We start from the raw sequence: 13,484 nt of genomic DNA, 5'->3' as shown, positions 1-13,484 counted from the left end.
TCTATATATATATATCTATCTATATCTATATCTATATCTATATCTATATCTATATCTATATCTATATCTATATCTATATCTATATCTATATATATATCTTGTGAAACAAATTTAAAAAATAAAGTATAATAGCCCTGGCCAGTGTGGCTCAGTTGGTTTGATTCCTGGCCAGGGTACATGCCTTGGTTTGGGCTTGGTCTCTGGTAGGAGACAAGCAGGAGGCAGCAGATCCATGTTTCCCTCTCACATCAAGGTTTCTCTCTCTTCCTCTCCCTTCAATAAAAATAAATTAAAAATCTTTTTAAAAAAAAGTATAACAAAGGCTGATCTTTATAGGATGAACAATTACAATAATACTAATACTGCTAAGTTCTGAAAGGTGTAGAGAATTGGACTAAATTTTATTTAAAATGGAAACAATTTATACACTCAGCTACCTTTAATAATTATTAGCCAAAATTATTATATTTCACATTAACTTTAAAACATACCTCTTGCAATAGATCTTCCACAGAATGATTGAATCGATCTACAAACTCATCAATCAGCTGGCTTCGAGCTATGTCAACTCTATTCTGGATGGTATACTCTTCACTGCATAAAATGCTATAGGTTTTACTGCAGGCTTCTAGAACATCTGATTCTACATGTTTCTCCACAACAAACTTAATCTGTTTTAATAAAGCATCCAGATGCTGAGGAGGGGAAAAAACATGCAACTATGATAAGTAGATAAAACAAAAATAAGCATCTGCCAAATAACAAATAAGTCTATATGATCACATTTAATAAAACTCAATACAATAGCAGAATTTTAATTTCATAGTGTCTTACCTTTTCCATTCTACCTGTGCTATAAATTTCTAGATCAAAATACTGTGGGATTTGTAGCAAGTTTGCTACTTTCTCTGCATCTGCAGAATACTAGAAGGAAGAAAAAATAGAAAAGTAACCACTTTTATAGTGTAATAAGTAAACTCTGTGATATATTAAAAAAGTGTAAAAAAGTTGTACCTTTGATAACAACATAGGAAGTGTGATAATAAAATGCTCAGTCAATTTGTTCCTATCGTCAATTTGAGTTTTCCTTTCTTTGGCAGTTAGCACCTAGAAATAAATTCAAATGGGCACAGAATAAGTGTTATGTACTAATTTATAAATCTACAACATTAGACAGAATGATGAAGCACTAACAGATAATGTAATTGAAAATTTTGAGAGGAGCTTTACAAACTATGAAAATAAAGACATCTAGTTTTATGCAAATTTCTAGTCAACATTCACCGGTACTCGATTAATTAGCTCCTTATTTAAGAATCATTAAAGTTTAGACAAATTACTTATTCAAATTAAATGAAAACAAAAACATTTCCATAAAACTAGAGTTATGAAGAGAAAAATACTGGAGCCAATGGAAAAATAATTTTTCTAGAGTTTTATTTTTTACTTTTATTTTTTTATTGTCTAAGGTTTTACATGTCTCCTTTTCTCCACTTGACACCCCCACCTCTAATTTTTCTAGAGTTTTAATCTCAGTATGTTAACAGTGATCTCCCCTATGTTAAATACATTCTATGTTTTCTGGCATCCAGTTTCTGAAAAGAAATCAACTGCTAATTTATTGCTGTTGCCCTCTCTACCTGAATTTTCTATTGTTACCTTCAAGTTTTGTCTTTGGCTTTCAACAGTGTGACTATACTGTGCCTAGAAGTGGAATATTTTATGTTTATTCTATTAGTTTTGTTAAGCTTCTTTGATATGTGCATTACTATTTCTCATTAAATTCATGAAGTTTCTGGCAATTATTTCTTCAAATGTTTTTACTTCCTGTCTTTCTTTCTGAGACCTCATTACATAAATCGGATGCATTTATGTTTCACACATTTCTGAGGCTCTGTTCATTTATGTTCAATCATTTTTCCTCTGTTCTTCAGAATGAATAATTGGTTATTAATCCATCTCTATATTGTTTCTTACTTCATTTCAAATCTCTTACTGAGCTGATATAATACATTTTAAAAAACTGGACCTACTGAGAAGCCATTTCTTTTCTTATTAAATTTTTTTTTTTCTTTATTGATTAATGTATTACATAATGTCCTTATTCCTCCATTGCCCCTCCGCCCCCATCTGCTGCTGCCCTCATCTGTGTCCATTGGTTAGGCTTATATGCATGCATACAAGTCCTTTGGTTGATTTTCCCTCCTTCTCCCCACCCTCCCCGGCCTTCCCTGAGCTTTGACAGTCTTATCAATGCTTCTTTGTCTCTGATCTGTTTTTATTCATCAGTTTGTGTTGTTTATTATATTCCACAAATTAGTGAGATTATGTGATATTTATCTTTCTCTGACTTATTTCACTTAGCATAATGCTCTCCTAGGCCCATCCATGTTGTTGCAAAGGATAGGAGCTCCTTCCTTTTTATAGCAGCATAGTATTCCACTGATGCTTTTTACTTTATTTTTTCCAGGATGGGATATATATATATATATTGATTAAGGTATTACATATGTGTCCTTATCCCCTCATTGTCCTCCCATCCCCCCACTCATGTCCTCACCCCCCTGGGGTCTGTGTCCATTGGTTAGGCTTATATGCATGCATACAAGTCTTTGGTAGATCTCTCCCTTTTACCCCCATCCTACCTTTTCTCTGAGGTTTGACGGTCTGATCAATGCTTCTCTGCCTCTGAATCTGTTTTTGTTCATTAGTTTATATTGTTCATTATATTCCATAAATGAGATGTGATATTTATCTTTCTCTGACTAGATTATTTATCTTAACATATGCTCTCCAGTTCCATCCATGCTGTTGCAGATGGTAAAAGTTCCATTTTTATCACAGCGTAATATTTCATTGTATAGATGTATCCATTTAATCCACTCATCTGCTAATGGGCACTTAGGCTGCTTCCAAATCTTAGCTATGGTAGATTGTGCTGTTATGAACATAGGGGTGCATATATCCTTTCTGATTGGTTTCTAATTTCTTGGGATATATTCCTAGAAGTGGGATCACTGGGTCAAATGAGAGTTCCATTTTTAGTTTTTTGAGGAAACTCCATACTGTTCTCCACAGTGGCTGCACCAGTATGCATTCCCACCAGCAGTGCCCGAGGGTTCCTTTTCTCTGCATCTTCGCCAGCACTTGTCATTTGTTGATGACAGCCATTCTGACAGGTGTGAGATGGTACCTTCTTATTTTGATTTGCATCTCTCGGAATAGTGACTTGAGCATGTTTTTATATACCTCTTGCTTTCCCCCTAGTATGGCCACATTTTACTGCTTCTTTGGCTATAATTTTTCTAGAAAAGTAGACATATCTGGATAATAGACACTATATATTAAATCAATTTTTAAAATTTCATTTAAAAATTAAGTAACCTTTAAATTGTGTAACTATCCTCTCCCATGATGAGTGGCCTCTGCCTGAAATTTTTATTCTTACTGTTTTCTTTAGCCTGTCTTCCTAGGAGTCCCCTTTGTTTTTCAACAGATTACTGGTCAATGATTTGGGCAAAAGTTGTGCTCAAATACCTCAAATCTATACAGCCTCTCCCTTATGAGACTTGATCTGTTTGTGGGTATAAGAACATAGTCAAAGTTTGGCTTGACATTTATTTTAGGTCAGGGTCTCTCAGATTTCCCAGTCATCCAAGGATGTGTGGAGAGCTTATCTAATTCTTTTATGGACTTCTCATTTCCAAGATTTTTTTTAGTTAGATTCTTGGCTTGTCCATTGTTCTTATCAACTGTGAACACAACCTCTGAATATCAAATATGTGGGTATTCCTACTTGTTTCTACCAAGTTGCCATTTCTAGCTGACAAAGGGACTTTTCCCACTAGTTCCTTAAAAGCTGTTGGTTTTTGTATACAGTACCACTCTGGTAAAACTACAGATCTCATCAAACTTAAGGGATGTGTGTATACTGTATATAACACCTGGCAAGAAAACTCTGCTTTTACAGAAGCTTGAGCATTTTTTCAAGAAAAATGTTTCTCAAATTGTTGTTGCTATTGTTTTTTAAACTTCAGTGAAACCCCAGATTCCTGATGTGTTGTGTTTTTTTTTTTTAAACAATTTTTCCAGTTTTATACTTCTGTTGTTTTTTTGCACAGAGAAATTGTCTACCTCTTCAGATAATCTTCCCATCTGTGATTATCTCAATTTATCTTTAATACCAATAAAACCTGCATTATTAACTCCCATATTACAGCTGAGGAAATAAAGGCACGAAGAACATAACTATCTTAAGATTAGTTGCTAAATGGAAGAGCATACAAACTAGGCAGCTTGCCTTGCACTTTTAACAGATATAGATGCAAAATTTCTTAGAAGCACTAGACTAGAAGCAGCAGGTGTAGGTGCTAAAGAAGCATAGAAGGAAAAAAATCTATTTTTGAAGATGAAATACCACAGCATGTATCATTTAAAAAACATCATGTTTTTAGGGATACATATACCAATAAAATTTTCAAATACTTAAGATAGTTAATTACATTAAAATCTTTTTTGTAGATTTATTACTAATATAACTTACTCTCTTGCCAGTACCCCTTCCCACAGGAGGATGTGCCTCAGCAGCTTGACGGATTGTACAAACCATTAGCTCTATTAGCGCACTCTCTTGACGGTCAGACATTGCTAAGGTGAAACAAAATACATTAGCATGAGATTTATAATAAAAATGCATATAAAATTTAAAACAATTTTTAAAAACTGTGAATATATTCCATTACTGATTATTTTAAACACTGAAGTTCTGTATTTTGTTATTTTTTGAAGACAAGCAAGAAATATAGGGTGTCCCCCCCAAAATGTATACACACACTTTGAATAATTATCAAGTCAATATTTATTAAAATACATTTTATTTTCAAAATTGAGCTACTGGCAGTTAATGTGTATATATATTTTTGGGTGACATTATATATAAAGAAAAAGAGGGTCAACGCTGATCTTTTCTAATACCTAGTATCTTCTATTACTATGCTCCTGAGTTAAGCTGAATTTTACTATATTTCCTTATACATCATTTGAAAGCTCATCTGAGGATGTTTTTATTGATTTTTAGAGAAGAAAAAAGAGAGTAACATTGCTTGGTTGACTCCCGCATGAGCGCCGTGGTTGAGGATCAAACATGCAACCTCGGTATATCCCTGACCAGGAATTGAACCTGAAACATTTTGGTGTATAGGTTGATGCTCCAATCAACTGAATCACCCAGTTAAGGCAAGCTGTCTTTTTTTTTTTTTTTTTTTTAATGAAAGAGATCATGCTGCCCTAGCCGGTTTGGTTCAGTGGACAGAGCATTGGCCTACAGATTGATGGGTCCTGGTTCGATTCCGGTCAAGGACATATGCCTGGGTTGCAAGCTCGATCCCTAATAGGGGCATGCAGGAGGCAGCCAATCAATAATTCTTTCTCATAAATGAGGTTTTTATCTCTCTTTCCCTCTCCCTTCCTCTCTTAAGTCATTAATAAAAAAAGATCATGCTGTATTATGTATACATTTGATATTAACAATAAAATTTTTAAAAATATGTTTTTATAGATTTCAGAGAGAGGAAGAGGGAGAGATAGAAACATTGATGAGAGAGAATCACAGATTGGCTACCTCCTGCACACTCACTACTGGGGATCATGCCCAAAATCTGGGCATCTGCCCTTACTGAGAATTGAACCATGCACTCCCGGTTGATGGGTCAATGCTCAACCATTGACACACACTAGTTGGGCTCAATTAACAATAGATTTTGAATATCTTTCTAGTCACTGCAAAATTATATGAATAATTATCTTTCATAAATCTATAAATTATAATATAATTTGCTCCACAATTTAGTCAACCTTCTCAAATTTATAAATTTTTATACTTATAAACAATGCAGCAATAAATATTAATATTAAAATATTTATGTAACTGATTTCTGCAGAATAAATTCCCAAGAGGAGTACTGGGTCAAAGGTTAAAATCTTGATACTGACAGTTTCTTTATTGCAATTTATTCTTCCAACTACAATCATGAGAATGTTTGGTTCTCAGATCCCTGCCAGCACTGAATGTTATAAAGCCTTTTAATTTTTGCAAATCCAATGATGAAAAATTATTATTTCATTGTTATTTTGCTCCTTCTTATTAGTCTACTAATTACTGGAGTATATATTCTTGCTCATTGATTTCGAGTTTTTTTCTGAGATTTTTGTTTATTCTTTGCTCATTTTCTACTATTAGTCACCTTACTTCTTTATAAACTCTTGTGTATTAGAAATAGTAACTTTGTTTTTTAAACAATACAAACTTTTTCTCAGTTTGTCCTTTTCTTGTCAGGCTATAGTATGTTTTATGAGAAAGAGAGTTAACTTTTGCAAAGTTATATCTGTACCAATTTGTTTAATAGCTTCTAGGTTTCTTTACATCCTTTCTAGTAATTAAGATGTAATTGACATATGGCACTGTATAAGTTTAAGTTGTACAATATAATTTGACATATATTGTGAAATGATTACAGTAAGTTTAGTTAACATTCATCATCTCATACACATACAAAAAGTTTCTGGGTTTCTTATACTGTTTTCAAAGGTCTCCTTGTTCTAGAGATTAGAGAAATATATTTTCTTTTTCATTGCCTTCCCTCTCTCCTCCTCCCCCACTGTCCTTCACTTGCTTGTCAACTTTTAAACTTTCTGGAATTTATTTCTGCTGATAGTATAAAGTGTGGGCCAGTTTATTACCACCAGATGAAGAGACAATTATGACTCCAACATTGTTAAATGAACAAGCTTTCCTTGCTGAATTAAATATCACCTTTTGACATATTTTAGGTTCTTATATATACTTAGATATACTTCTGGGTTCTTTTAGTTTCATTAATGTATCTACTTCTATTACAATGCCATACTGTTTTGGTTATAGCAGCTTCATAATCCTAGTAGGGGCCGTGTGGATTTGCGCATCTTGAGAACTAAGGGCTGTGAGGCTGCGATGGACACAGGGAACGTCTTGGCCCATTCTCTGCACCCTTGCCCGGCCCCTCCTGCCGAGGCTTGGTCCCGTCTGCTGGCAGCCCTGCTCCCACCATCACTGATGCCAGCCCCGCTTGCACCTGCTGACAGCATAGAGCTTTTGATGCCAGCGCCAGAAACAGGTGTGAGGGGGCCGATGCCTTCAGTGGGTGCGAACAGTGGCTGCTGCCCTGATCGCCCCTCAGAAGCAAGGGGAGGTAGAGAAGCCCTCAGAGGTGATCAGGGCTGGCAGCCACTGCTTACACCCTCTGACCAATCTGGGCAGGCGTAGGGTATCGGCAGCAGGTGTAAGCAGTGGCTCTGGTGCCAGCAGTAGTGCATGTGGGGCTGGCACTGGCAGTAGATGCAAGCACCAGGTGGGATGCGGTACATGGGAGCAAAGAATTTTCAGTACCCCCAGAGACTCGCCCCGATGACAGCAATTGGCGCCCCGCCTTGGTCTGGCACCCCTGCTCACCTGCTCCACTATCCCGCCACAGCCAATGCCCACCATATTCTGCACCCACCCTCTGGTCAGCGCAAATCATAGCAATCGGTTGTTCCACTGTTCGATCTATTTGCATATTAGGGTTGTATATAGAGATATAATAAAAGCCTAATATGCAAACTGACTGAATGGCCGAACAACCGGTGAATGACTGGTTGCTAGATGTGCACTGACCACCAGGGGGCAGATGCTCAATGTAGGAGCTGCCCCCAGGCTATCAAAGGTGGGTGTCAACAGGGTCCCCTGGTCACCCCACAGATGGGCCCTGATCACCGGCCAGGCCAGGGGCCCTACCTGTGCATGAATTTTGTGCATCGGGCCTCTAGTATATTATAATATACTTTAATATGTAACTCAATTTGCCCAATTTGAGTATTTAGTAGAACAAGATTCCCTTACCTACTTCTTTTTCTAAAAATTTTCTAATGCTAATGGCAAATGACTAAGCAGTTTCTATGCATAAGACACTGTTAGAAGTGGTTTATATTTATTAGAAGTGATTTATAACCTTTTATATTCTCAAAATAATTCCGAGATAGGAACTAATATCCTCACTCTCCACACATGGGGAAAATCAGCCACACAGAAAATTTAAATAACTTTTCAAAGCACTTAGTAGTAGAGTCACATTTATAAACTCATGTAGTCTGACTCCAGAATCTGTGCTCCTAAGCACTATGCCACACTGCCTTTTAATTAAAATTCTTTAAATTTAAAAATCATTTTACTTGGTTCCTTTTTACCTCACAGAACTCACTGTAGAATTCAGACTGGTATTTTAAGAAAATTATGCATTATATTCAGAATAGCTGACATTTATATAATCTTTTCAGTCAGAAATATAATTTAGCCCTCTTCATTTTTGAGGTCTTATTTTAGGTCATTTAACAAAACATTATCATTTTATTCACATTGATTCTGTACTTTCCTGTTGCATTCAATCCTATGTATTTTTAAAGATAGATTTTGAGACTAATTTGAATAGTTTAATTTTATCTTTCTGTCTCCCACCCCCCCCTTCTGTCTCCTTTCCTCTGTGTACTTAACTGTGTTAAAGACCAATAGATGTGGAGATTATAGAGTGAGTAGGTATAAACTGAATGAAAAGAAATTAAGACTTATAAATTTAGAAGTTTACACTAATTATTTTAAAATAAATTTTGGTAAGAACAATGAAAAGGCAAACAAAGACATAACATCTTTTCCTTTACTGTTTACCAAAATCATCCTATATAAGAATATGTATGCACATCCTAATTCAATCATTTTATTTTATTTTTTTAATTTTTTTAAAAAAATATATTTTATTGATTTTGTACAGAGAGGAAGGGAGAGAGATAGAGAGTTAGAAACATCGATGAGAGAGAGTCATCGATCAGCTGCCTCCTGCACAACCCCTACTGGGGATATGCCCGCAACCAAGGTACATGCCCCCGACCGGAATCGAACCCGGGACCCTTCAGTCCCCAAGCCGACGCTCTATCCATTGAGCCAAACCGGTTTCGGCATAATTCAATCATTTTTTTAACATGAGGATATGTTTTTGATTTTGAGAGGGAGTGAGGGAAAGAAACATCAATCAGTTGCCTCCTGTGTGCACTCCGACCTGGAACTGAACAATCAACTTTTTTGGTGTATTACATGATACTACAACCAATTGAGCCACCCAGCCAGGGCCTAATTTGATCATTTTTGTTTTAAGATTCTATGGCTTTAGGAAAAATACATGAACTTTAGTTTTAGGAAAACCACATAAAATAGCTTCAGTTTTTCCATTTATACTCCCTGATCCAATGCCTAATAACATAAAAAAGCTTTCCACTCAATAAAACAACTAAGTTTCTATTTTTATGATTCTAGAATTTCATAACTTTCCAATTTGGCTAAGGATAAAAGAATGGCAAGATTGTCTATGAACTAAATGCATTTACTTTTATTTAGGGGAATAATCTAGTTCTATGGAAAGCAAGGAGAGAACAAGTTATCTCAAGTATGGAAACATTCCTCTACTATATACTAAACTCCACATTGGTGTTGAAAAATAACACAATTGTACCCAGTGCCCATTAACAACAATTTTGTTATTTACTTTGTTATTTATAATTTGAAACCATCTACTTAGGCAAGGTTGGTTGAAATTTAATTGAAGTCCCTTTTGGGAATATGACAGCAAAACCAAATAATAAAATTGAAAACAAAGCCAGGGGGGAAGGGTAAAAGAAGGCAAAGAGAATAGCCAAAGAACATATGACAGACAACAGAGTGGTGAAGTGAGGGGAGGGTGGTGAGGGCTGGGAGGAGGTGGACAAAGGGGGATGAGGAAAGCACCTGTAATAGTATCAACGATTTAAAAAAAAAAAAAAAAAAAAAGGGCAAAGCAAGCATTAAACCATAGACAAGAACCAAATACAAAACCTGGATTAAATAGGCAGCTGTTTATAGTGTAAATCATCAGATAATTATACAACTTTGAAATCTATGGAAACCTCTTTGTACATCATCTCTACTTGCCCATTGATTATCACCATGAACTTCTCTCACTACAATTGAAAAGAAGTGCTTAAAAGTCACCAGTGACCTAAATCATCTAGTTCTTTTTCTCCTCTGCAGCATGTGATGTTATTAAGTATAGCTCTCTTGAGTCCTCTCTTAACTGGGTTTCTATAGAGTACAATTATCAGCTATCCTTTTTAGAGCTTGCTAGGGCTCTTATTGCTCTTGTTCTTCCTGTTTCTGTCCCCCATCCATAATCTTTAAAACTCAGCCATGGGCTCTTCCCTTGTACTGCTACTTTTTTTTTTTTTTATATATATACAGTATATCTTTAATGATTTCAGAGAAGGGAGAGATAGAAACATCAATGATGAGAGAGAATTATTTATTGGCTGCCTGCTGCATGCCCTCCCACTGGGGTTTAAGTCCACAAACTGGGCATGTGCCCTTGACCGGAATCAAACCCGGGACTCTTCAGTTGCAGGCCGATGCTCTCTCCACTGAGCCAAACCAGCTAGGGTTCTTCCTTCTTTATAATTCATCTTCTTTTATATTTTTGTTTTTGTTTCCCATAGAAACCACTGCAAAAGATACTTAACTGGTCTGCCTACTCCAAATCATGTTTTCATAAGGCATTTTTCTTAAAATACAAATTGGACCACATCACTCTCCTGTTTAAAATCCTTCAAAGGCTCTGATTACACTCAAACTAAATTAAGTCCATTCATGAACTAGAAGACTTTATATCATCTGGCCTTGGCCTCCTTTTTATTTTGTGCCACTGGCTCACTATGCTTACCACGCCAGCTCCTGGAATGTAAATATCATCAGGCTTCAGATACTCTGCAACTGCTTTTTCCTCTATCTAAACAGCTCTTTTTTGGCATTTTCCACGGCAAGCCCCCTCATTCCTGAGATTCTTGTTTCACAGGTGGCCTCCTCAGAGAAGTCTTTCTTTCAAGATTCAATCTAAAGATGGGCCACTCATTATTACTATTATTCACCTCACTTATAAACTCCTGACTAGCTCTGTTTACTTGGTTTTGGGCTACCTTCCCCACTAGAATGTAAGCCCCATCTGGACAGTGAACGAATTTAAGTGCTCAGTATACTAGTTAGTACAGAGAAGACAACCAATAAAAATATTTTAAAATTATAAGAGTTAATGATTGCCTGCTTTCAAGAATTGCATTTATCCACATTTACTTCACCCATCAACTGGATCACACAATTTTTTTAATGCTAATCAAAGGTGTTTTTTTTTTGTTTGCTTTTAAAATATATTTTTATTTATTTCAGAGAGGAAGGAAGAGGGAGAGAGAAAGAAACATCAAAGATGAGAATCATTGGTCAGCTGCCCCCTTCATGTCCCCTACTGGGGATTGAGCCCACAACCCGGTCATGTGCCCTTGACCACAAGCAAAGTTGGGACCCTTCAGTCAGCAAGACGACACCCTATCCACTGAGCCAAACCAACTAGGGCTTAAATAGATGAAGAAGCTGAAACACAGTGAAGTTAAATGACTTAGTTATGGCTTTGCTATTACCTGTTAACCAGGCACTCACATTATACTAAAAATTTATTCAGCAATTTGATTTTGCTGTAGAATACATACATATGATCAACAAAAATTCCCAATCCTATAAAATCATTGCAAGTAAGTAGTCTTAAGGCTATTTTGATTTAAATTGTAGTCTTTGATGTGTCTGTTTTCCCAAATCATACTCATCTATTTCCAACTGCTAATTCAACTTTCACCCACTGGAACATCTATCACACTACCTACCTAAAATATAATAATTTCTTATTAGTCTTAAAAAGAAACAAGTTACTAATAACATTTTTTATTCTAAAATATAGCAAAATACTGGCACAGAAAATTGATTTAGATGCCATTCCATGCCAGAGCTTGTATATGACACAGCACACATTTGGACAAATACTTGAAAAAAGTTGTGTTCTGACATAAATACGACACTGTACTTTTTATACATAATTTCCCCAGCCTTGCCTTCCCAGATTCAGTCATACCCTAAAACTATGATTGACTTAACCCCATTTTATAACTCATTTTTCTAGCTAAAATCAAACCAACAAACCCAAGCCAACTTTTATTTAATTTTCTTGACTGAAAATTAAGTCTAATGCCAACTAAATATAAAACATAATTGATACTACAGTAATTTTAATGAGATAAATCCATCAAGACCACCTTGATAACTGACAGACTTAGTAATTACTATTTACTGTCTTACACATCTTATTTAAATGTGATAAAAAGTTAACAACACCAAAGCATACCTCCTTGGCTCTTCCCTTAATTTATTCTCCCGCCTTCTTTCTCCTTGGAAATAACCTTATAAAGCATGGGGTGATAAAAAAAAGTCTTGCAATCACAATAAAAAAGAAGCTCTAACCCAATGATAATGTACAGATTCTCTAGCCACAAGCAAAAGTAGAAAAACGGATAAAACACTATGCTAGATACTTTGTTCAAGTGTTGATTGGGTGGTAGTAATTAGAGGGGAATTGATTTTATTAGAGAATATATTAAGATTAGTCAGAAATAGAATGAGTGAACTTAGCAGGAATGTATATAGGTAAAAAAGGAAAACACACAGAGTATATGTTTATATTCCTATAATCACAAGCGTGAAAGAAATTCAGAGTACAATTAAGTCTGACCCTGTAAGCATAAGGTGATGGCAACTTAGTAATAGGACCATCTTTTTACCAAAGATATGGAGAAGAAAACCCATGCAAATTGAGTAATAATAATCAGAGGTAAAGCCAAATGTAGCATAACTTCCAACTTGAAAGAAAATCTGGGAAAAGCCTGGGAAGGATTTAAATTTATCAAAGCCAGAGTAGATAATGCCAGTTAGCATGACTACTAGAAAAGAACAGTGGGGGACCCAGCCAGAGTGCCTCAGCTGGTTGAGTGTCATCCTGTGCTCCAAAAGGTTGCTGATTTAGTTCCTAGACAGGGCACATACCTAGTGCTGCGGCACATAAGAAGGCAAAGGACTGATGTTTCTCTTTCTCTCTCTCAGGATGTCCTCAGGTGAGGATTAAAATAAACAAACAAACAAACAAAAATGTGTCTTTATTTATTTATTTATTTATTTATTTATTTATTTATTTTAAGAAAGAACATTGGGGAGATGGTCACTCTCCTGGTGACCCATTTGGTAGTTTACTGCAGGAGATGGTTCATTGTGCTTTTACTTTATTTTATTCTTATTTATTTTTTCATTCCCAGAAGATTTTGAACCATATAGAACAACAGGGAAAGAAGAACAGAGAATAGTTTAATTACACTTAATCCTTACAATAATGTAAGATATATAGGGAAAATAATCTCTGTTACAAAGGAACCTAATGGTAAGAAAAAAATGAGGACCTCAGTCAAATAAGATAGAGTTAACAATCTGAATTTATTTATTTTAACTGTGAAGTCTATGTTCATTACAA

The 13,484-nt window shown here is 35.5% G+C and overlaps 1 protein-coding gene across 1 annotated transcript in view; it reads right to left on the bottom strand.

Moving 5' to 3' along the window:
* Nucleotides 1–13,484, bottom strand: part of STAG1 (STAG1 cohesin complex component) — a 240,384-nt gene that overhangs the window by 45,524 nt on the left and 181,376 nt on the right. The window contains exons 16-19 of the mRNA XM_084901751.1: nucleotides 4,544–4,647; nucleotides 1,015–1,107; nucleotides 835–924; nucleotides 492–695 (exon numbers count right to left, since the gene is read on the bottom strand). Of these exons, the coding sequence (XP_084757877.1) occupies nucleotides 492–695; nucleotides 835–924; nucleotides 1,015–1,107; nucleotides 4,544–4,647 (491 nt within the window). The remainder of the gene's footprint in view (nucleotides 1–491; nucleotides 696–834; nucleotides 925–1,014; nucleotides 1,108–4,543; nucleotides 4,648–13,484) is intronic.

This window comes from Pipistrellus hanaki (assembly GCF_964339955.1).
Source record: "Pipistrellus hanaki genome assembly, chromosome: 13".
In the NCBI taxonomy this organism is placed as follows: domain Eukaryota; kingdom Metazoa; phylum Chordata; class Mammalia; order Chiroptera; family Vespertilionidae; genus Pipistrellus; species Pipistrellus hanaki.
Note: the sequence above shows the minus strand (reverse complement) of the source record. Positions and strands in the feature narration are given on the sequence as shown.